The 25,132-nt window shown below is 38.4% G+C and overlaps 2 protein-coding genes across 6 annotated transcripts in view; one reads left to right on the forward strand and one right to left on the reverse strand.

Moving 5' to 3' along the window:
• Positions 1-23,485, reverse strand: HACL1 (2-hydroxyacyl-CoA lyase 1). Its single transcript, XM_074574950.1, has 17 exons — positions 23,323-23,485; positions 22,225-22,329; positions 17,726-17,766; positions 16,367-16,447; positions 13,358-13,430; positions 12,765-12,842; positions 11,746-11,840; positions 11,152-11,264; positions 9,313-9,448; positions 8,101-8,206; positions 6,610-6,693; positions 6,215-6,316; positions 5,125-5,279; positions 3,581-3,739; positions 3,166-3,273; positions 2,381-2,567; positions 1-1,951 (listed from the first exon to the last, which is right to left on the reverse strand). The coding sequence occupies exons 1-17, from the start codon at positions 23,389-23,391 to the stop codon at positions 1,919-1,921; spliced, it is 1,725 nt and encodes a 574-aa protein (XP_074431051.1). The 5' UTR covers positions 23,392-23,485; the 3' UTR covers positions 1-1,918.
• BTD (biotinidase) overlaps positions 23,139-25,132 on the forward strand; it is a 9,916-nt gene continuing 7,922 nt past the window's right edge. The window contains exons 1-3 of one of the 5 annotated variants that reach the window (XM_074574952.1): positions 23,653-23,746; positions 24,690-24,758; positions 24,846-24,947. The gene's annotated coding sequence lies outside the window, so the exon portion shown is untranslated. Of the gene's footprint in view, positions 23,208-23,652; positions 23,835-24,689; positions 24,759-24,845; positions 24,948-25,132 lie in introns of those variants that run through there. The other 4 variants (XM_074574955.1, XM_074574953.1, XM_074574954.1 and 1 more) reach the window with 4 other exon arrangements.

Consider the following 25,132-nt stretch of genomic DNA (forward strand, 5'->3'; position numbering starts at 1 on the left):
TGAAAAAATCACTTTTTATTACTTTTTTGAATATAAACCAAGAATTTCTGCATTTGCTTATCTAATGCAAACAGTCTCCCCTGTGGTCAGTCCCAGCATTAACTCTTACAGATATTTTACATCATCGTAATGGATTGTGTTTAATCACTCCAACATATTAAAATCAATTTTTGAGAGTTAAAAAGAAGAATGAAACAGTATCAGTTACAAGAGCCAATGTTGTACCCCAGAGAACATACCAAGTTGTCTTCTCAGCAGCCGTAGACTCATTCACGAGTTGTATCCATTCCATGGATTTTATCTTTTTGCACTTCTTAGCCCTCCTAAGGATACTACCTTTCTTCACTCAAGCATTCGTAGTGTCAGGTGGCTACTCCCACACACATAGCAAGTAGTGGTACCTCTAGTCAGACTGCAGTACTCTTGCTCACGTCAGATACTATCTTTCTGCAGGATTGTGCAGAGACATCCCCCTGCCTAACAGTAAGCCGTGGCCTCGTACCAGATGCGGACTAAAGTGCAAGAACTAATAAGCCAAGGTTTTTGCAACAAACCTAACTGAAGGCCAGGATTCCCTGCCAGCCCAGTCCTCCTCCTCTTTGGGTCATGCAAGTGCCTTTCACTAGTTAACTAACTTAATGTCAGTGGAAAAACAGACAATAAAGCAATCAAAACCCAAATCAGAGCCAGGATTTTCCCTTTTACATATGGAACAATAAAGAACTTCCCAGTGTGTATAAGAAGAGATGTAAAGAGTACTGCATAGTATTTGCTATAGGCCATGACAGGAACATAAAGAACTGCTTCACTTTCAAAGTCTGAGCTTTAAGTCAGATCGTCAGATGCAGCAACAGATGAAAAACCAGTAGACAGAACCTCAGACAGGCCAATTACCTGCTGTAAATGTTCGCTCTGCATCATAGTCAATGCAAGTTGGGCACTGAGTTTCTATCCAGTAAATACATTATATGAAGAACCTTTGTTGCACAATTAGCCAGCCACATGAATGCTGGTGGTTGCTTCGAGATGCCAGCCAAACTGAACATTAAGCTCCAGCTCTTTTTTGTTTGTTTCAGTGAGCAGTTTTTTGGTTTTGGTCTTTTTTTTTGTTCTTTTGTTGTTGTTTGTGCTGATTTTTAAAAAAATGTTTCTGATTAGGAAGATTTATGATTTATTAATCCTGGAAATCTCACTAGTAAATCCAGTCCTCTCTTCAGCCTAAGGGTATGGTATTGCCTTTGCAAAGAGCAAAGCTTCAAATAAAAATCTACGATTTTTTTCCCTGCAAGCACTGTAAGTCGCAGTTAACAAAACCAAATGCGGTAGACAGAAACTCAGACCTTGAGTAAGCCTGCATTTTTAATACACTACTTTTACCTGCAGTAGAAGCTGAAAAAGCAACCTGTAAAATTATGAAGTGACTATCAACCCAATAGGCTTCAACGCACAGTGAGGCCCATCAGCACTTTTCCACAACAAGATGCTTTGTTTCGGTCCTTATAGGACAAAGTCTCTAACAAGTAGCATTCTGGTGGTCGGTTAAAAATGAAGTTACTGTAACTGCAGAATGCCAGACTTCTACGTTTCTGTCAGCATAAAATCCTCAAAGCTTACTCCCTTCATCCAGAACATCCAAGATTTTAATTCACAAATCTTGACAGATATGACTCTAAGTAAAAGAAGTAGTACGTAATTTTGTCATCAGTGTTTCTGTACGATCTGTTAGAAGGCCTGATACACATTCATATGTGTCTTGTTCATTTAACAATTACTTGGTTTCAGCATTTAAAGATTCCTCTAATAGCAGTTCTAAAATCCCACTTTATTCCAATGCTTACATAGAAGAGAGTTGTACCAGTTGCACTCCTGGAAGCCAATTTAGTTTTGCTTAACACACTGCCATTATCTTCATCTTCTACTACAGGTTAGAACGAGTCAGCCAGGGAAATTCCTGGAAGCAAAAAAAAACAAACAACAAAAACACCGAATAAAAACCATATCAGAATGGACAAACAGTAAGAGGAACAGGACCTAAATATGTATTAACTACCAGATGGAATCCACAGGAAATAGAGACTGCTCAAAAACGTTTTATCTCTTTTTGTCAGGAATGGAAAGGAACAACCATAAATTCTGGAAACATTCACTAAATACACTATGCATTAATACTAGTGAGCGGGAAAAAAAATTAAACCAAAAAACAAGGAAAGCAGATGGCACAGTGTAAAAGCACCCATTCTCCTATCTCCCAAATTTAAAGAAAATTTTTCTGCCTTGGAACTACCTCTGCCTTCTCTGCAGTTTAAGTGGTAATTCCCGAGGACTTCAGAGGCTTGCCCACATGAAGCTTGCAGAAAAAGAAAGGAACATATATATATACCTGTTTCTTTCTCTCCGACTGTGGATCAATCATTACATTTATGAGACAAGGTGTTTGCTTGTCAGTCAAGCTTGTTTTCAGAGCACCTTGCAATTCTTCTGGAGTTTTAACAAAGTATCCTTTACCTCCAAAGGCAGACATAATTTCCTCATAGTGTGAATTTGGCAGGAGAGAAACAGGAGGTACGCTGTAACGAAATGGAAAACCTTTGATTAATGTCAGGGAAGAATTGCCAAACTGACCAATTTAATTACTTCAGCTCTGATTTTGAAGTGTAAGCTGATTATTGTGCTGGCCTGATGAATTCTTCTGGGCTGGAAGAGCTATGTTTCCTATACCACTTAAGCTATGTTTATAGAGTAGCATACTCATTTTCATCTTCTGAAGACATTCCAGAGCAAAGATTTAGCCTAGTTCTCTGGGTACAGAGATCTCTGTTCCAGAGCAGAAGCCCATTGTAAACTCAGAACACAGGTAATTTTGGAGATTATCATGATTTTGGAGGCTACCCCACTATGAAATCTGTACTGTGCCTCAACTGTTGCAGGAACGGAGGACAACTAATAGAGAGTCATCTCTCTGATGCGCTCCTGTGTAAACAATAGTCTGGAATTAGGTTGGTTGCTTGCTTTTGGTGACTGGTTCTTACTTACATGAATTTAACCTAGGACTAAGTTTGCCTTACATAAAAATTCAATCTGGATCACAAAGCATTAAACGTGAAGAGAATGACCGTTTTGGTCACTTCTTCCTTAATTAACAGGACACACTTTGAAGATGCTCACCATGTAGTAGGATCTCCAAACTTTAACATCTCCGTCCAGGCATCTGCATCCAAACCTGTGTAAATCCCATTGTTGTTTACCACGATAATCAGGATTGGCAAATTGTATCTACAAAAAGATGCATTAAGAAGATTTCTGAAATACTTGCACCTTTCGATAAGGTGTAAGAAGTGTTACTTTTCATTAAAAGGATAATAAACTAAAAATAAAAATAAATCACTTTCACCTGAAGTGTGATCTACTCACCACTGGTAACACATTATATCAGAACAGCATAAAAACAACCACGCATATTTTTTGGTTTGTTTTCATGTGCTTTTAAAAGTACTTCATCTAACAGCAGCATCCTTGGCCTTCTAGTTAAATTGATCCTGGCAATATATGAAGAGGATCTTCTTGAGCAAAAAACAGTTACCTGCAAATAGTCTCCACCTCCATCCCAGAAAATCCAAAAGCGCTATCTCCCTCTATGCAGATGACTCGCTTTTCGGGCGTTCGGTCTTTAGCTACCATTGCAGCTGCTATAGCAAAACCCAGTCCGACTCCCATTGTGCCAAAAGTACCTGCATCAAGCCTAAAAGAGAGAATACAGAATTACTATCCTTTTATTTCTACTCAAAATTCTAAGTTGATCCATAGTGACTTATCTTTACTTTTAATAATTTGCCATATACTATTCAAACATTGTTTCATAAACAATTGGTATAAAGAGATACCAGATGTATAAATTATTATATTCAGCCAAACATTTGATAAGACTGAAAATGTTTTAAATGATATAAACATACTGGAACTCTAATTAAAATTAAGAACTCTTATACACTAGTTGTACTACAATAAAGAACTATTCTTGTACGCTTTTAGCTTGCATAGTAACAATATTTCAAAAACATTCAATTACTGTAGAGATAGGCAGACTACATGAAATCTTTCTATATTTAATTCCTTGAAAACATAACTAGAAGTCTGAAAGCCATCGGTTAAATACTGCTGTTCAAATTTTAGTCTTCCGCTCAACTTTTGAAATCAAATTGAAAGCTGTAATTAAGTTAGATCATTTCAGTCAGAAGCACATAATGGATACAAAAGTACATAAAGAACTAGATTATTCTAGGTTTAACTTTTAAATCTGCTTTTAGATATGTGCAATGTAATCTGAAAAGACAACCATTAACATTACTGTGCCCTTATTTTAAATAAGGGTGAAAAAAAATTCCCCCAACTTTACTAGAAATAGGGTTTTTTTTGTTTGGTTGGTTGCTTTTCGTTTACAAAGAAGTATTTAGGTTCATTTAGCACTTTAGTGCTACTTTTACAAGCAAGCTTCACAGTCAAATCAGAAGTTTCACCTCACAGAACTCATTTTTTCACAAACAGAACTCACTTTTTCCCCTAATTCAATAAGGAGCATTTAATTCCTACTTACATTAAAACTAGACTAATCATAATGATTAAACTGAAATACCAACACTTCCAAACTACATTTTGGGCATGCAGGTTTATACGAAAGTGTGCCCAATATAGAAACCAATTTTCAAAACAAGTTGATTCTTCTTATGTTTTCCCTGTTTTTAAGAGTGTTTCAAAGAAAAATTCTTTGTATGAATTCTTTTCAACATGAGAATTCCAGCAATTGTTTTTATTTTAAATCAGTATTTACCACAGACTCTGAGCACAGAAATAAACATCTAGATCAGGGAATTCAACATGATGCTCCTCACACAGCTTCCACAAGAGAGTGAGAAACTATCACCATTCTGTTGCAGAGAACTGTTAAAATCTATGACAGGACATGAGTGGAAAGTTTCCCTTAACCCCTCTCACAACATACTAAATTTTTTAATTAGAACCTTTAAAAAGGATTACAAAAATTCTGGATCATCATACTTCTCAGGTAAATGAAAACATTTATACATAGATCTAGCCTGTTGAGTCAGCCCAACAAAGAAAATACCACACCTTTGACGGGGATAATAATTTGGAAGCATAGTTCGTCCAATGTCCATGGTGTTTGCTCCCTCACTTACTAAGATGCAGTCCTTGGGTATCAGTTCTCTGATGTGATGAAAGACTGTGTAATAATTCATAGGCAGGGATTTCTGTAACGCTAATCCCTTAAAAATAAGAGATGTTAGTAAGTCTTATGCATAGAATTCATAATAAGGTGCAGAACTGAGACATGATGGAAATAAAAATGCAGTCTGCTAGATAAGGCTGAAGTATTTGGTCTTCCATGCACTATATCAGGGTCATTCCTTCTGTATCTAATCCTGGTGACATGATGCATTTATCAGAGGCTCACTCAGCTCAGCAACTCTTGGATGGCGTACCATTAACAGGAAGCTATTAAAATTCAGTTTAACCTGAGAGGCATGTGAAATTTTTCTGCACGTAGGTTTGACTACTGATAACACTAAGTGACTTGGGTAAGCTGTGTGCTGGGAGGCAGTTTTTGCCATCTGCTAGAATGAATTTACTTTAGATCCCAATCTCGAAACATATATTTGAACTTGCAGAATATGAGTTGCAGAAAGTTAGGCATACGCCAAGCACCTGTGGTCTTTTGGCCTTAATAGCTGCTTGCTTTTAACTTAAGATTATACTTCCACTAGCATTGCTAAACAGCACAGTTACAGAAGAAAACTAAGAAGGTATCTTCACGTAAGCAAGCTTCCTTTGGGAGTAGTTGGAGGTACCTGGAGTACCTGCCCATTGCTTAGAAGTCACTGCCCATAATACAGCAGCTCTAGCTGTGGCCTTCTACTACTGGCTTTATGAACCCCATCCCAAAGTTCAATGACGTCCACACAGTTTGAATTTATACAAAACCTAGAATACTTAACTTACAGTTTAGTATTAAGACTTAACTTACAGTTCATAAGCCTGACAAGAGTAAGCCTGTACCAGAATGGTATAAATTTTCAAAGGCGGGGTAACGTGACTATCAGTAAGTAATTGAGGAGCTTGAATACAGACCAGTGACAAAACTGACTATGCATCGGTTCCTGTTAAGGCAAGAAACCTCCTCTTTTCTTTAATATAACACTACCTTTGATCTTTTCTCGTTGTTCCTTATTTTCTCTCTTAGTCTCTTCCACCACTCTGAATTAGAAGGATATTTCCATGGTCTTTTGCTGAATTCTTCTAAGAGCTGGAACAACATTGAAATGTTGCAGACATTTCTTTCAACATACTTAAAAAAACCATCATGAGCATCAAGAATAATGTTATCAAGAAAGATCCCAGCACAATCACAGTAACGCTAATCAGAATCTTTAACATTTAGTTTGGGAATAGACTGGGTGCACAGCATAAATATGCTGACTGAAAAATAGTTTTCCTTGAACAGTTTTTTTTCTTTCTTTTTTTTTTAACTGGTAACTTACTTTATATAAATCAGAGGAAATTAAGGTCAAAATAAAAGGACACCTGACATTATGTTACCTGCTTAGTCATGGCGCTTATGTCACCTAATAAAATCGCAGTTGGCCTCACATTATTCCCCAGCTCTTCTGCACAAATATCGATCTATATTTCAAAAAGACAGACCACCATTAACTCAAGGATATTAAAGAGAATTTTTTTCAGTTCAAGTGAGGAGCACTGTCTAACAATGTCTTCATGCCTTGTTCTGGCTGTACAGATAACTTCTGCCTTTCATTGAAATGACATCAGGAAACGCTTTATTCGAAGTAAAATCCTCTGGTATGTACCCATTTAAATAAAAGTATATATCCTTAAAATTTACTGCTTGCTTCTTTCAAGCTCTTACAGACAGTATAGAATTTTATTAGAATTTTAAGGAGAAGGTAGTGGTGATTTTAGTGACGATTATATGAGAACTTAAAAATCTAGGCCTAGTCATACCCTTACGTCTACACAAAGCAGTAATTTTCGTACTGAGAAAAGTTTGTGTATATTACTTGGCTGTAAGAATTTGGCTACTATGAAGAAACTGAAGAGTAAATTGCGAGCACTGAAGAAACTTCCCCCCTTTCTTTATCAGTGATGTACGAGACCGCTAAGGTTACATGAAACACTAACTTATGACCACGTGACACAGACTATGAACCGAATCAGTATTTTAATACTAACCCTTGATGGTGAAAAAAATTACTTTAAGTGAGATGAAAAAATATTTTTCTTTACATTCTCTAGATAAAACGAACAGAAAAGAGGTATTATTTCATAAGTCAAAAGGAATTCTAGCTTAAAAATTTATGTTATCCCTCTGGAAACGATGCAAAGTTTGGAAGCTGAGATTATGTTCCAGATCACTGAAGGCAGGCCAGTCAGCACACTGAACCAACTACTACTGTTTGATCACAGACTCTAAGGGAGGAGATTTTAAGGACATAAACAATTGAACGACTTGCCTTTCTAAGAGCTGGCAGATTGCCAAATACATTAATTAGGTAAATAGCCTTTCTTTCTCTTTTCCTATGAACATTTCTGAGTGACTGAGCTCTTATAAGGACTGACTCTGGAGCTGAAAGTAATTCTATTCCAAAAAAAAAAAAAAATCCATCTGAGAGAGCAGTCAAACAGTATGAAAGGTTTCACAGTGTCAAGGCAATTTGCTTTCAATCACAGAAATTGCAGTGCTCCAGAGATCACACAAGTATCATGAGTCTAATCCTGTATTAGTCAACTACGTAGAAGTGTCTGCCCTCCTCATTACAGCAGCACCAAGTCCTTGATGGCTGGAACAACGCTGTACCTATTTTTAGAAAAAATAAGGAGGTAAAAGAAATAAAATTAAAGAATATAGAAGAATTTCTGGAGAACCACCACAACTATATGCACTGTACTGCATTGTCCATAGGGCAGTATTTGCCACATGAAGTACACTACCAAAATAATTTACAACAATTGCTCTAAGCAATGCTAGAGCTCAGAGGACTTCCTTCAAGTGACAATCAATTTCCTGCTTACCTGAATAACCTTTACATCTTGCCGAAACCTTGGTGGAAGACCAAAATGCAAAATCCAATTCAACCTTGCACCAAGCAAGATGATTACGTCAGCATGCTGTAATGCCCTAATAAAGGGAAATAAGATAACCAGATAAGGAAGAATCATTATTAAATTTAATAGTGTTTTCAAAATTAGAAGTAATCTTAACCACCACAGCAACTCCCAGAATATACATGTAATCCTTCCGTCCTCTAAGCTGCTTGCTTAGCCCCAAAATCCTGTATCCTTTTACATAGCCAGTCATCAAGCCACTCGTGAGTTTAGGAACTCAAGAAGAAAATTAATTACTATTTTCCTAATACTCTCTGTAAGAGACTAACAAGATGCTATAATGATGCTGAGGTTAAAGCAAAAGGCTCACTACTGTGGGTGCCAAAATTAAGATGGTTGTGGATCTCTCAGTTTAGACTCCTGTTAATTTACCTTTCATCTGGGTAGACAATATTTGGTATATTCTTTTCTTCTCCACTTTTCATAACAGCATGCTTAACAGTGGTAAAGCTAAGATGCTCAACAGCCGCCAATATTTTAATCTCAAAATATAAATGCTCCATCTGCAAGCTGACTCAGCGCATATTCACGCCTAGTAGGGTTCTTATAGTTCATTCACATTAATTTTGCCAAAAAGAGCTCTTATAAGTTGCTTTAGACATAGTCCTTCAGTGTAGATGAAATACCTTAGTTTGCTTTTTAAATAAAGTGCAATTTAGTGACAGTGTATCGCAAACACCATGCGGAGACAGCACATAGCAAAACTTCAACTGCAATGTGTGCATCTTAAGCTTCTGTTTATGGTGTTAAAATAAAAGGCTAGTAGTTTGTCTAGTGCACTAAGTTAAATATTTAACATAAACTGTTTACCAGTTTCACTTTATGTTATATAATACATACTAAAAACACTGACAAATCTACTTGCCATAGAATCACAATTACAGAATATTAGCTCTCAGACAAATTATCTTCCTGGCCAGAATTCTAAGCACTGTCAGAAGTGATCCACCTATGTCTGCTGTCTCTTTCCAAGCAAGATCTTCAGCGCTCGAAAATGAGGTGCAAAATGTAGTTGAAAAATTTTTGTTATATGCATTTTGTCTTCCCTGACATCCGTAAACCACCACTATTCCTAGTTGTTTCTCAGATGTTAGGATTAGAAGCCGTCTTTATATTTACGTTGATCTTGCTGCAGCTACACAATTTGGATGGTTATCAGGAACTACTCCTTTTGCCATTGGTGTAGGCAAAAAAGGCAGTCCACAAAGGTCCACCAACTTTCTGATGTTGTTCTCAGCATGTGAATAAGCAGCACCTGAATGAAATAAAAGAGACTGCTTAATACTACAGAAACCTACTGTATTTGCTTGAATTTCAGTTAACCTGATTTCATTATTGGCAGAAAGAGTGCTATTTCCCATTATGAAAGCTGCCTGTCATTTTGTATTCTGGAGAACACAAAACATGAAGTGCCAAACTACAGGTATTCGGGTTCAAGTTTCCCATATTTTTGACAAAAGTTTTTTTTTTTCTTTTTTTTTTTTCTTTTTTTTTTTTTTTTTCCTAAGACTTCAGCTGAAGTATTTAGCTATTTCTGTGAAGCAGGGCAGGGAAAAATAGGAGATTTTGTTTATCTGAAATGACAGTTTTGGGTGGGTGAAGTTCTGTATTGCGGGGCAAAGACTTCAGCAGCAGCAACAGGAGATGACCTTAGTGTCATGTCATGTCATTTTTTGCTTGCCCCCTGCATGCCGTTGTATTACATGCTCCATAACAACCTGCCCACACAGGTCTTTAATGAAAAAAAAGAAGCTCAAGGAAGACTTTGTGAAGGTATGTATTTGTGCATACATTTACTGTGGTACTACCTTCGTGGTACAAGGCTGCTCAAAGTTGCCTAGGCAGTCTAGAATAAAAGACTGGTCCCTGTGCAGTGACTTAAGTCCATGAGTCTTAAATCCTGAAGAATAAACTTCTATATTTCCTCCAAAAATTCTGCTAAAAACAAACAGAAAGCAGAAAGTCCAGATATATTTCTTAAGTAGATTTGAAGAAAGCACAATATTTCTCAATTGTTGACATCAACAAACTAAGTATCTACATATTTTTGAGGTTTTTTACCTTTCACATTCAAAGAATACCCTTTTGTTCATGTGTATCAAGATAGAGAGAGGGGAAAAACCTCTCCTGATCTACTTTTTGTCTACTATTTCACTACCTAATCAGTGGTAAGATCCATCTTGTATCAATCATCTCACTCCCTGGTTAAAAATAGAACCTCTCTCCATGACACAAAGCATTCCCAGGTCCACAGGAGAACTGCCTGGGTGAAACAAGTTGGTTATTTCAATTCTGTACCTAGCAAACTGGTATCTTCAACAGAAATGCCACTGCAGTGGGTGACACTCCACGAGGTGGAACAAAATAAGTGAACCAGCACAGAGAATAATTATCCTCTATCTTTAGGGACCCCTCTTTCAGGAATGAAATACACTGGCAGAGGACAATGGAAAGTCTGTAAAACATCAATAACAGCAACACTTGCTGCGTTGCTTCATGTCTGCACACAGGTAGGCTGGCACCTTCAGTAAGTCCATATGGAAAAATGATCTTCGGTTACTCTGATCCTTGCCATATATGTCAGAGCATCAGAGAGAGAATATAACTTCTGTATTCTGACAATTTGTTTGGGATTTTGGAAGTGATCCCTTGGTATTGGCTCTACGCTTAAAACAATGGTTATCTGAATTTTTTTTGCTACTTAAACCTGTATTTTATCAATTGACTTTTCTCTTAACCTAGATGAAAGAGACAACCGTTACACAACAGAATAAAGATATTCTAAAAACAGAGTAGATTTTAACTTCAAATTTTGAAGCAGTTTGTTTGGGTTTTTTGTTGTTTTTTGTTTGTTTGTTTTAATAAAGTGTGAAAGAGAGATGGCTAATACTTATGGGGAAAAGAAATCACTTTGATCACTGCTCTTGTCCCAAACTTGTGCAGTTCAAAGCATGGTACCTTTGCCAACGATTAGCAGAGGCTGCTTGGAACAAGCGATGACAGACACTGCTTCAGATACAGCAGAGTGTTCAGCCGTGCTAATGGGAGGTGGCAGGCAGCATTCCACGTACCTGCAAGTCAAGCAAAACAAAAGAGGCTCTTAAAAAATTTCAAAACAAGAAATGTTGAAAGACAAAACCTATTGTTAAGCATAAAACTGCAGTTGCTGCACACCATGTTACTGAGCGCATTTATCAGAACAGGATACATTTTTTTAAAACGTGCTTTGAAATTTTTCGAGAATGTTTCTTTAGTCTTACAGGTAGTGCTGTTCCAGAGATTTACAAAGTGACATCGCTGTACTGCCATCATATTAATTAATTCCTTTTTGCACATTTCATTACAAACTATAATCTATATGACATGTTATAATGCAATGTTACATTTAAAGGCTGGATTTTTAGTATCGCTTCAGCCTTGTGGCAAATTAATCTCTTGCTCTTGTTTATCATCTTCTTGTTTGTACTGGTTTGAGAAAATATAAAAGTAACTTAAAACTAACATTTCTTTTATTCAGTGCCTTGAAAAACAATGAATATAATCTTTACGCACTTGACAGAGCTCTTATTCACCTGAAGATTCACAAAATCCCCAGGTATGTCAATATAGCAGGAACCTGGACGACCATATATGCTGGTTCTTACAGCCTAGAAAACAGATGATCACAGTTTTAACCACTTTTTGAAAGGATTTTGAAAAACTTTATACATAAAACCCAAGAAAATTTCCCATGGACTGATTTATGTCAATAAATTCAAGTTTTGACAGCTATTTACATTTTCCACTATATACCATCTGAAGCCTTTCGGTAGACACATAGTGTGGGACTGTAAATTCTTTCTTTAATTTACAATGAGACAACTGCATTATCAGCTATTGTATTTGGAAATACTAAACTTTCATGCTAAATTCTATTTCAAGTAGCACAAACAGAAGAAAACCAAGACAACCAATGCTTCCATTTTCTATTACTTTTGATTCCAATTCTATTACAGGTAGATGCTCTGCTGCATTTGCACTTCTGGAGATAGTATCGTTGTATGCAGAACTTAGGCTGATGTGGCTAAAGCATTGCCACAGCAGTAGTAAGAGACTTTTGTAATCCTTTCTGGAGTGTTGAGATAAGGCTGTTTTCTCCTGCTCTCTCAAAAAACGCATCAAACCAACAACCAACCCCCAAACCCAACCATCTCCACCCTCACCCCTCCAAATCTTCACTATAATAGGAATGGTAAAAGTGCTGAAGTTGGTGGTATTGCATTTCTAGTTCTTGCACCTCTCCCTAAAGGCATTTCTTTCATAAACTCTTTCCATCTCTAACTGAAGCTAACATAAAATGCTGCAGAGATCAGTACACATTAGATTGGACCAGAATTTATTTCTAACCTGTTCCATAGCACAGTTCAAAGGAAAAACCTCCCTGGTTGTTACTTTATGCAATAAACCATCATCCAACATCTGCAGGATCAAACTACTTACAGTAACAGCTACACAAAAAATAAACCCTCAAAGCTTATACAGTAGGAGACGGTTACTTGATGTTCTGTTGCTAACTTAGTATTTTTTCATACCTTTTCAATAACAGCAGGAATAACTTCTAGGCTGCTTGGGCGGACAGACAGTTTGTTGTACAGCCTGCCAGCTTCAACCTGAATAAATGCATATAACCATCATATTGATTTATCAAAGTGATTTCTTCATTTCTATCTCATTTCAACATGAATAACCAGGAAAAAAAGGCAAATGGAAAGCAACAAGTTGAAAACTCCCACAAAAAATTGCAGTTCCTCAGCTGGTAGAAACTGTCAAAGCCATACTCATTCCACTGAGTACTTAGGGTTTCTTTTCCACCAAAATGGTGCCTCTTTTATTGGAAAGCTTGTTTTTCTTTCTTCCATCTCAGAACAGACAGACAAAGGCAGTTTATACCAGCAGAGAACCTGAAGTAGAGCATGAATTCTAATATGACTGTAGACAAAGACATACTAAATAATCTGCTGTACTTACGCAGTATCAGTCTTAAACCAGTAGATGGAGTAAATCGACTGCATTATAAGATTTGTTAGAAAGTGTTAGCATTTGGGATTGTTATTCTTACACTAATGAAGAAACAACACCAATTATTTAACTGACATCTTTTTGTACAAAGTTTATGTCTGTGTACCTGTGGGAATTCTTGGAATGCTCCCATGGTTTCCTGATTTCTGTCAGAAGAGCCTCCAATAACAATCAAAGGCCTAGAAAAGTGTATAAAAAAGAAACCAAACAACAAAAACCCCAGCCTTAAGCATACATATATATTTTATAATTGCAATCACATCAATAAACTCTCCTGATGGTCAAATCCTACTGCTCTTGGGATATTGTGCACCTTCAGCATGCACAGATCTCAACAGGAATAGAAAGTGACCGGCACAATACAGGAGGGGATTCTAAATATCAATGTGTCAGCCGTCAGACTTCCTAGCAGCTTTTGAGCCACTAGTTTTAGGACAGTCTGGCTGTATTATGCGATCCACATCTAGCATAAAAATTCTAGAACCAAGTCATACTGCTCACAATTGTCATTAAAGTTTGATAACACGGGTGACAAGATGGTTTGAGAGGACTGGCAACAGCCAATCCAAAATGCATTGATTGATCTAGAAAGCATTAAGATGTTTGTTCATAAGAGGCACTGTAACGTGCACAAACACTAGAACTAAGAAACACAATAGGAAACAATTTTTTCAGCAAGATTAGATTTTCTTCGTATATAATTTGGAACACAGCAGAAATTAGCTGAGTATCTGACAGCACTTCTCTCTTTCTCCCTGCATTCAGTTTTTACTAAAAAAAACCCACCAAAACAAAACCCAAAAAACAAAGACCAAAGAGATGAACAAAAATTTAACACACCTACAAGTGGTCCTGTTCTTAAATTAGTTCATAGCTATGTGAGAAGGGCAGCATTAATTTACAATATGAGCTATATGCTCCACAGGAACGTTTTTATTATAATTTCCACAAAATACAATAAATTATTGTCCTACAGTGAATGAAAACTGGCCTTTTATTCAGTTTGTAGGTCACACTCAAACTCCTTAAAATGCTAAATGCTGACTGAAGATAAAGCTGGCTTATTAATCTGCTCATTCATCCACACTAAATTGAAATATTGGGTCAAGAGCTTTCTAGGCTTTTTTTCCTAAACAATTTCTCTTCAGATACCATCTTTCCTTCAACTGCCTTTATCTATAGAAGGTGTTAAGCTGACACATTTACAGCATGCTCAATGCATAGTGCTAAATTTAACCACCCATAAAATTTGGGGGTATGTGTATCTAGATCTAAGCTTCATAACCAGGCCACTTCTCTGCCACAAATCAAAAATCTCAGTTCTAATCCCCTGACACAGTGAGATGAGAACTTCAGGCTATATCTTACCCTCTATAAAAAAATCCTTATCGAAAACCCATTTGGTGTACACTCTAGATATTTTATTCTGCTGATTCTCTCCCCTCAGCGAAATGATTATGACTATCCATATATAACCAGTCTGTTTCACAGTGACAAACCCTGTGTTCCTTTCACTTATCCTTTTCAAATTTATTTAAGTGTTTCAATAAACACAACGCAGTTTACCAAGACCTAATTAGCTACCTAGCTGGCTAGATATACATGTCCAAGAGCTCACTGTGACAAGCTTCCACGGTAAACCAAAGGCTCTTCTACTCAGCCAACCTGTGCTCAGGCAATACAATCTAAAAGCACAATTGGTACCAAACTGTGCTTTCAGACTGCTTGAATTTCTTTCAAGTGGGTACTGAAGAGGTTTCTTTTACCTGGAAGAGACTGAAATGGAGCAGAATCAGAAGAATGCGTCTCCAGGCTCAAGGAGGACAAATCAGACTGAGCTTTAAGGACTATCACTTACCCTGAGTTATTCAATGTCAGAACCAGCAGGGACAGTTCAACTATTAGCTTACTTCTGTGAGAAATGAGCCAAAGCTCAGCCACTGTAGCATGTTAGCAGTGCCAGGTGTAATGCCATGGAATCTCATGACATCTGGGAGATACTGATGAGGGCTAACCTTGCGCTACAAATTGGTCTCCTCAGGCCACTTTCTTGCAGGGGACAGTATAAAGCAGGAAACTTAACACCTTGCTGCCGCAAAAAGAGGAAGACCTCTCTAACTTCTGCTCCCAGCTACATAATCCATTCCTTCCCTTGCCTAGGTGCTTGATGCCTGCCTGACTGCAGTGAGCTGATTTAGATCACTTACCTAACATGACATTATTTACTTATTTTTTGCTGGGTTGGCTTTTTGCTAGAATAATGAACTGAATGTGGTTGTTGGGGCAGACAAGTGCCAGAGTTGTCAAGAGGGCAAGAAGCAGTTCTTTTCTTATAACCAAATCCACGACTGTTCAAAAGCAAAGTTTTAGATAGGGACAGCAAAACTTTAGTCAATAACTTTTTTTAAAAAAGAATTTGAACGCTAGAGGTCTTTGATCTTCAAAGTGTCAGAGACTTGATTTGTTAGCATTCCCATTATCAAGAAAAGTTCCCTTGTCTATCAGCCATGTGCTCCAGATCACGTGTGCTCGGCATTACCAGAGCTTCTACCCAAAATACCTCATACAGCTTTCTGAACAGCTTTCACTGGCAGACCAGCTAAAGTTGCCATGTCTCAGTGAAGGCTTGTGGGAGTAAATGCTATCACTCTGTACATTATTTAATTCAATACTTAATTACTGCTCTAAATGTCTGCGTGGGGAGCAAATATGGATTTTAACAATGCAGTTGTCAATTTGTTCACATATGAAATACAGTAATTCAAAGGCAACGTGTATTTAAATTCAGAAAAAAACTCTAAGACTCTCCACAATCAATAAAGCATTACAGGCTGAACAGCAACTTCATTTTCAAATGTATCCATACAATCAGATATACTGATAGATTTTCCAACATATGCATAATGGGGTAGGACAAAAAGGAGAATTTTATCCATGAGAATAGAAAAAAATGGAACTAAATTACTTTTAGGGTTGATAAATGAAGAATACCCTTCTCATTATCCACAAGATAGAAAAACATAATCCTGTATTAAATACTGCAGAGGTCAACATCTGCAACAAATAACAGCAAACAATTATTAGAATTTTGAAGGGAAAAACATAGTTAAATTACCAGCAGTTTATGGTTGCATTTGCCATCCCACCAAGTGCATGTAAAAATCCTGGACCGGACACTACAAGACATACTCCAGGTCTAGAGCAAAACAGACAAACAAAAAAAAAAAAGGGAGAGAGAAAAGGAAAGTGAGCACAGGGAACACTGAATAGATGACCGACAAAAAATAGTAAGATGCTGAAATATAAAATATTAAAGTTCTACTCATGTCATCAAAATGCATTAACAGCAAGGGGTTTGTATGAAGAACTAAAGATAGACATGTGAATCAGAAATCATTTAGCTGTATCAACCTAATTGAATAAGCAAGTGAACAGTTGTTAAATGCCACCCACACAGAGGTCTGCAACATATGCAGGCTCATCATAACACGGCTTCCTTACTTCTTCTATTGCATTTACTCCATCATCTAGCATTTATATGGAATTTGGTAAGTCACTTATGTTTGCAGTTTTCTCAACTCCCTTTGGCACTAGATATCAATGAAGAAAGCTCACAAAGGAAGAAGTGCATCTGATTCAAGACAAATTTTATTATAGTTCAATTCAGGCATAGGCATTTGTTATTCCAGGTGATGAGAAAATGACAATTCTTAACTACTGAACATTCTTTAGTAGCTTTACAGACTCTTTACATATCACAAAAAAAAAAAGTCAGCTTACTTCTAGAGAATTATTCAAAGGAAGAAAAACTACAAAACTGTGTAACACAGGTGTCATGCTTGCAAACAGAATAAGGAATGATCACCTGCATCATCAGGTCTGCCCTTGTGAGCAGGCAGACACCAGGTGTTTAATTCAGAAAAGGATCCATGGGATACCCAAGACGGACACCTCACAAGACATACGACACAGAATAGTTGCCAATAACATTAAGAGCAAAATGCAGTAGAAAAGAGGAAAAGCCAGTATTTTGGGTCAGAAGCAGCACATGGGAGACTGGAAGGCATATGATCAGTCTCTGTATTGACAGGGTATTTGTTGAATAATACACCCGGATGATGACATTAAGGTACAGAAGGTCCACCAAGTTGCAACAAATTATGGTGGCCTGATTTCTGCCCTTCGTACCAATGGTGTTAAGCTACTATGCAGAAATTAAAAGAGAAAAAATAAAGAAAGTTATAAGATGGACTATATTCTATGAGCTTAAGCAGCTCCTTCTTCCTGCCCTGAATCATAGCAATAGAAATATTGATAACTATTATTGACAGTTATTTTAGAATTCATGCTCTATTTTAACTGCCCACGTCTGCACGCACTAAAAACATCCAGCTCCAAAACAGAAAAACATTCCTAGCTTCTAACTGTTGAGTCTAACAGAGTTAATATTATTATAAATAAGTATGGAATGTACCTGCCAGTCAAATATCCAACAGCAGATGCAGCATAACAGGCCTATTGAAAATATCAATGATACAGTTATTATTGTATATACATTTATGATATCTTGTACAAGACTTTCAACAAAAACACTGAAAATAAGCAGGTACAGATTTTGCCCTCATCATTAGAGCTTAAATATACGGAGAAGCACCCCTTCACCTTCTCCATTATAAAGCACGTTCATGAAGGCCTATGTGAAAAATTTCAAAACTTGTCTCCACATTTCAGGCTTCTGTTGTTCCAGGATATTACATTAGGAATATTCAGGATTTAAAAAAGCAAACAAAACAACAACATAAAAGAAAACCCCCGTAACCAGGGAAGCAAAATGAACAGAACAGCATAATAAATTTCTGCCTTCTAGACTAACATGGAAGAGGGATTTACAAGAGAAAGGCAATAAACAGAAATCCAGCCGTTACTGGAATGACTCATCATTTTCAGAAATTAAGCAAAAAGGTTGAAATCACAGTCTGGAGAGATTCATTAGCAGATCAGGGATTGTCTTTTACAAGATGAGCTGGTGAAGTACTTCTCATTCCACTTCTGATATCACACTTAGCTTTAGGTATTTTGACATTTTAAAGAAAAACTGCATTTTGAGTAATTTTCACAGAAGTAATGCCTACAACATGTGTTAACATAGCTTAGCAGTTGTATTATTACACAGTATGTTTTTATGCTATTCCTGTAGTAATATTAAACATTCAGATATAAAGTTCACCTGGTAACAAGACAACAAGAGATCAAGTAGAAACAGGAACTTAGGGGCAACCTGAGAACTCCAAAGGATTCACACATGTGACATTGCCAACTCCCTCTCTCATATTCTCATGCTTTTGTCTTGCAGTCAGCAAGTTCTAGCACTTAATGGAAAAAAGTAATTTTGAAAAAAAAAAAAAAAAAAAGTAAAGTAAGCTCCTGGCCTTATAACCTGCCTCTTTCATTTTGAAAGAGAGTTGGAATTTTGGGGTTTTTTTTAGTTTTGAGTACTATTGTGGTAAGGAGAATAAGTAACACAAAAGCTCCTTCTGTAAGTTTACAAAGCTACTAAACATTTTCCTCAAACCTATGAATAATTCTAGGTGACACAGCATGTTAGCAATGTCAGTTTAAATGAGTGAAAACACAGACTTATTATAAGCTTTTACACAGAAGGAGAAACTGTGCTTAATACCCCATGCTCATACAGATACAGACCACATGCCTGAGAGAAACATGGGGCTTAGTAGAGGAATAATAAGCAGCCCTTATTTTCTTTGCAGCATTAGGATAGGGAATTGTTGACAAAAAAGTATATTGACAAGAAAAATCTCTTTCTATTTTTCATAAGCCTCTGACATGGAGAAGAAAAATATCGCTGATGTTCAAGAATTAGATAACAATTTGATGACATATCTGTGTGCAAAAGCTTAGAAATATTTGGAGTAGGTGTTACTAAAAATCTTGTTAATGGAGCTCAAAGCATGGTGTTGAGTTTCCATGACAATCGCTTTTTTAGAACTGAGTGGCAAAACAAAGCAGCACATAGAATTTGAGTTCATGTACAGTCATTGCCATTAAAACTTTTACTGCTTCATTCTGCAAGAAAGCAACATGACTAATCTATCTGTATTTAGAGGAAAGGACATCGTAAATAATTTTGAAGGTATACTTAAAAGATGCCTTTGCATGTGTGAACAGTAAGAAAGAAACCCCATTTTACTTATGAATCTTGCATTCCAACCACTAAAATATAAGTAATGGCACTCATTATCTGTTAAGGTCACAACACAGTTGATCAGCTGAAACTAGATCCTTATTTTGCTCAGACAGGCAAGAAGCATGTAGGCATATAAAATGCCAATAACCACCAAACAAACAATCAAAATTAGGAAAAAATGTAGGAGGTCCAGCTGCAGGCACTGAACTCAAAGTTTGCAACCACCCATGAGTGATGGCCTAGAACTGTGGCCAAAGCAGAGGCATGTTGCTCCCATACAAGCAGAAGCACAATAAATAGGATTTAATCAAATTAGTTTGTCTTCAACTCAAGCAAACTAACACAACATAGTTGGTAAACAATAGTTAAGCATTTTTGTACTGAGTGGCCCAGTTAAAATAGTATTTCCATGCCTAGGACCAGGCTGGAAGCCCTTATGTTAATTGTATCTAATGCTAAACGTTCCCACAGGGCTTGTGATCAACTTGTTAGGAGAACTTGCTGTATGAACCTGAGCTTGGTACTTGATGTCTTTTGTTATGACATACAACTTAAGTGTGGGCTTTTGCTACATCTGGCCTAGAAATGAGGCGGAAACTCAACCCCTGGAAAAAAAAAAAAAAAAAACAACTTTGTTTTCCATATATCTCAGATCATATATGGCTGCTTTCACCAAAATGGAAGCAGTTGTATACACATCTTCCACAGCCAGACCACACAACTAATAAACTTAAACAATTAGAACTATGACATGCGTAAATATTAAGTGTTTCTGAATATATTGTGTATAACCTTTTACCTTCTCCTCTACCAAGCAATTAGCTTGTCTTCATTGAGGACAAAGAACAAAACAAAACCCACTACAAGATATACCTTTGTTTATCCTTTTCCACTCCCCAAAGAAGAGAAACCCTGATATTTTGATGTTGAAACAAGTCTTCATGTTATTGTTATTCCCCTAAGCAAAAATATCATTTACAGAGAAGAATGCTTCTTGCCTTCTTCACTAACAGAAAAGAGTCTTTTAGTAAAGACTGAAAAATAGGACAGCATCTCATTTGGCAGTGCAAAGCAATCTTCTCTGTTGACTACAGACGCATGAGGAAATTAATTTTAATCATGTTAATAACCAAAGCTAAAACTAGAATACTTGCTAAATGGCCTACAGGAATATAAAGACTGTTTTGAATTCCCAGTCCTTCAAAGGAATCAAATACACCTTTTAAACATATTTGCGTATGTTTGCCTCTCTCATACGTTACAGATTTTCCATAGAGACATGCAGTCCTCTCCACGTTCTCACATTCCAATATAAGGATGTAAGGATCAGACAGCAAAAACATACAGCTTGTGACCACCTAATTTAGGAGAAATACTATTTTAATACTTTACATCTGGGACAATCCACAAAGCTTATGAACTACATGGTGGAAAAAGAACACTGCTGCAAAATATGGGCACCAAAATACCGTGCAGGTCCAGAATATTAAAAGGAGTTCCTTGTAAACGTGGTAAAATTCTAATTAATAGCATTCATAGAGAGACAGAATTCATAAACAAGTTAAAATACAAGAAAAAAATCTCCTGATAAGATAATAATCAAACAATTAATTTATTTGTTGACATCAGCTATGGAAAATTGACAAGTATGGTAGAGGAACTCAGTATAGAATGCTGACGGTCCATTTGCTAGCAGTCCAATACAGAGGCAGCTTGTATAGTGATCCTTGAAAATGAGGTATAAGCCTGAGGTTATTATATTCAGCCTCACACCACCTAAGAAACTACTGCATGCTTGAAGAGTTACTAATGGGGAAAAACCAAACAAATTGAGAACTAGCGGCATAACATCAAAATGCTAATGAGCTTGAGTCTAATTTCTGATACCTAGACAATGAAGCTTAAGTATATGCAATTAAGACTAAGTGTATGTTTGTGCTTAGTTTTGAGCATTCAGAAGCATTGTAACTTTATATGGTTTGCTGTTTGGTGAGCTCTTAAAACACAGCTAAGGAAAAAAAAGATACTACAATTACTGAAAATAGTCAGGACAAGTTTATCACCAGGAAAACCTTCCTGTTTGAGCACTGCAATAACAGAACAGGGACAAGGAAAAATCTACCTTTTTAGGCCTGTATGTAATAACTCCTAAGAAAAACTAAACATAAAGAAGTAGCTAAGAAAGCTCTAAAAAATTAATTAAAATATTATCAATTAAAGAGACAATGATAATATTGTCCTAATTTGGAAGGGAAGACATCAGCAAAAGAAAATGACAGTAGAAAAATTTAAGGGAGAACGATCTTGGTAAGTCTACAGAAAAACAAAAAACCTGGATGAGCCTCCCCAAAAAGTGGTGGACACAATCTGACAATACATTACTTGAATGATGACAAATTGAAAAATGAATTGATAATTTTTTCTTTCTGCAGTAGAATGCTTTGTTCAAATTCTTGTTCTCCCTATTTCTATCCTATCTTCTCTCCCTTATTGGAGAAAGGCATGTAAAAAATGAAAAAAAAAAGAAAGCTGCAATTCCCTTATGAGAAGAGGAGGGAGCACTTCAAAATGGAAGGGGAAAAGAAACACCCAACCCAATCCATCAATGCTCTCCCTTACTCTATAATGACAGTAACTGCTTCTCTACAGGTTCTTTAAAGGACCGTTCAGAGACCACATTCTTCCTGGTAAGCAAAGGTAAATTAGATTTCATTCCGTTGTAAAACAGTTAAAAGAAAGACTTGGTGCTACTGTAGATGTACACTTACGGCTTGTTCATTTCTCATTCCTACATATTTGATTCCAACTGCTTGAGCTGCAATTGCAATTTCCATGACTGGAATACCAACAATGCCAAACATGTATTCAATATTCTAAAAAGAAAAATGTTAGAAGAAGTTAGAATTGTTTACAAAAGACAGCTTTACTAAACATGTGAAACACAGTCACACTAACTATACAGGCAATTTAAAAGTAAATCATAACAACATATACATTCACATAAAAGTTCACAGGCCACTGTAGGAATGTATACAATGGTGTTTGCAACTCAGTCCTCTGTAGTTGTTCCACTGCTCGTAGGCCTCCAAAATGCAGTGCTTCCGCAACTGTTCAGCTCAGCTTCTCTGTCAGTGTACGTTTAGCTTTTTTAACTGACCACTTCTTACTTGGGATGCCTCTTCCTTTTTCTCAGTACCTCAATTTTGTCTCTTCTGAAAATTCCTTGTAGCATTACATGTTCTTATGCTTTCACAGAAAATTAACAGAAAAAAGGCCCCAAGAAACAACTGGGATGGTACCATGCCCAAGAAGCTTAGACGTGAAAAAACTATGCTTATTTTTATTACAACTGGACTACCTTTTCATGTATCACAGACCAAAAAAGAAAGTCCTTCATTATGACTGGTGTCAGTTCACCACCATCTCCCGTTCAGAGACAGCACAGACTTTTGGCAGCTGTAAAGGTGGAGCTGCCACAGCCAGAGCCGCAGATGGCAGCCAGCGGCGCCTGACGGTAACGGAGGTATCAGGAAGGTGCGAGCTCATACAAAGGAAGAAATTAAGTGCAGGACTGGGGAAAGCCGCAGAGGGGTCACCACCTGCCCACGGCGGCACCGGGACCTGGCGAGGCCAGGCCGGGGCCCGCTCCCTGTGCTGCTGCAGCGGCACCTCCCTCCTTCCCACAGGGCGACGGGGCAAGCCCTTCTCGCCCGCTGTGCCCGCCCCCGGGACAACGGCAGCGGCGCCTAGGGTGAGTCCAGCCCCGCGGGCACCTATGGCCCGACCCGACCTCCCCCTACGCCGCAGGGACGAACTGTCCCCGCTAGCCGTAGGGAAGCCGCTTGCCGGTCCCCCCGCCCTCTTACTTGAGCCTTGAGGGACTCAGCGATGAGCTGGGCCCCGCTGACAGCCTCCGCACCGCTCCCGGAGGCCATCCCCGCACCGCCCGGCCCCAGCCGCCCACCGGGGAAGCGGAGCGAAGAGGACCCCCGGCCGAAGGTCGGGTGCGGCTGAATGGCACGCCGCCCGGCCAATGAGACAGCGGAGGGGGCGGGTCCGAGGGTGGCCACCTCTGACCCCCGTTGGCAGGCTTAGAGGAGCCTCCTATTGGCTAGAGCGGGAGCCCAATCAGAGGCCGGGGAGGGGAGCCTGCCTGCCCTCCGCCCCCACGCCGTGCCGAGCGCCGCGCAGCCGCCAGGGGGCGCGAGCGTGAAGCGGCGCAGCGTGAGGCTCGCGGCGCGGCGGCGCGCGGGGGGCGGCAGTTGAACGGCGGTGGCGCGTCTGTGAGGGGTTGGTGCGGCGGGGGAGAGGGCAGGGAGGCGTTGGGGCCTGCCCGGCTCCTGTGGGGAGCCGAGCCATCGGTCTCCAGCTGGGGGAGGTGAGAGAGGGCGGTCGGGTTCCCCGCCCGGCCCAGGCTCCCCTAAGGCCGCGCTTGGCCTGTGGCGGCTCGGCTTCGAAGGCCTGTGTGATCCGCAGGGCGAACCGAGTTTGTAACTAGGGCGGCCGCCTCGGCGGTGTAACCCGCTTTGTGGAGTCGGTCAGAGGTTGCTGCCACAGAGCAGGGCAAAGTACGGGGTAGTTTTAGATGAAGATGCCTGATGCCAGCATTCATGAAGAGGAGCGGGAGCGTAGTGTGACATGCTTCTCCCAAAATCCTCACCAAAGGGAAGGATGGTGCGCCACCGTTTTACCTGGTCTGCCCATCCTGGCCACGCCAAGCCTGCATGTGTCTGAGAAGTGACACAGTTGACAGTAGGCTCTGCCTCACTCTCTTTTGACTTGTCAGTTGTGCAGGTGTTTTGAGTTGTTTGAGCTGAACCGCTAGTAACGGCCGCGTTCAGTTCATCCTCACTCTGTCGATAACTTAGATAACATAGATCTTCTAATTACGAGACAAAGCATGTTTCAGGAATCCTGTGAAATACGTACAACATTTTTGTAAACCGTTATATTACAATGGACAGCATTCTTTAAAAATAGATTGTGCTTCTGGATAAAAGCCAGGAAACTAGAGGAAGGTTATATAATGCATTGCACACAGAATAAACAGTTTTCAGAAAATGAAATGCAAGATATGTGTTTCAAATGAGATATGATTGCATTGCTAAAAAAAGTCTTCCTAAAACCTATATAGTAAAATACTGTATTAAATATTGTGCAGCATGTAAAAGCAGTAGACAGGAGGGATCAGTGGGAAAAACTTGAATTTATTTGTATTTTTACATCTCTGTAGGGGCTTCTGTGTTATATATTCTATATATTAGAATGGCAGCAACATCACAATTCATGGATATCAGTCAATGTAAGAAAGACTTTCACATATTTTTTCATAGCAAATTTAATGTTTTGCGTAGTAATTAGTAGTGTTTATGTTACTACATCTTAACAGGCATTTGTTATTAGTCGCTTACAAGGACCCAGACGAGTGCTGTGCTGCTGCTGTTTTTTACGGTCTGGTGAATTCTTCTGAGTAAAAGTTCTAAGAAGCAGGGTATGTATGGCCTTTCTCTGTGTAAACATCTATATATGGTGAGGTTTCCAAAGTTGTTGAAATGTGAGTGACTGGGTGCTTTACTTCACAGTGTACCAAGATTAGATAGTTCTGAAAAAGTGAATAGGAAATCAGTGACTGGAGAAAAACTGTGACTGGGGAAAAAACTTGTCTGAATTGGCATC

This window comes from Larus michahellis, chromosome 2, assembly GCF_964199755.1.
Source record: "Larus michahellis chromosome 2, bLarMic1.1, whole genome shotgun sequence".
In the NCBI taxonomy this organism is placed as follows: Eukaryota; Metazoa; Chordata; class Aves; order Charadriiformes; family Laridae; genus Larus; species Larus michahellis.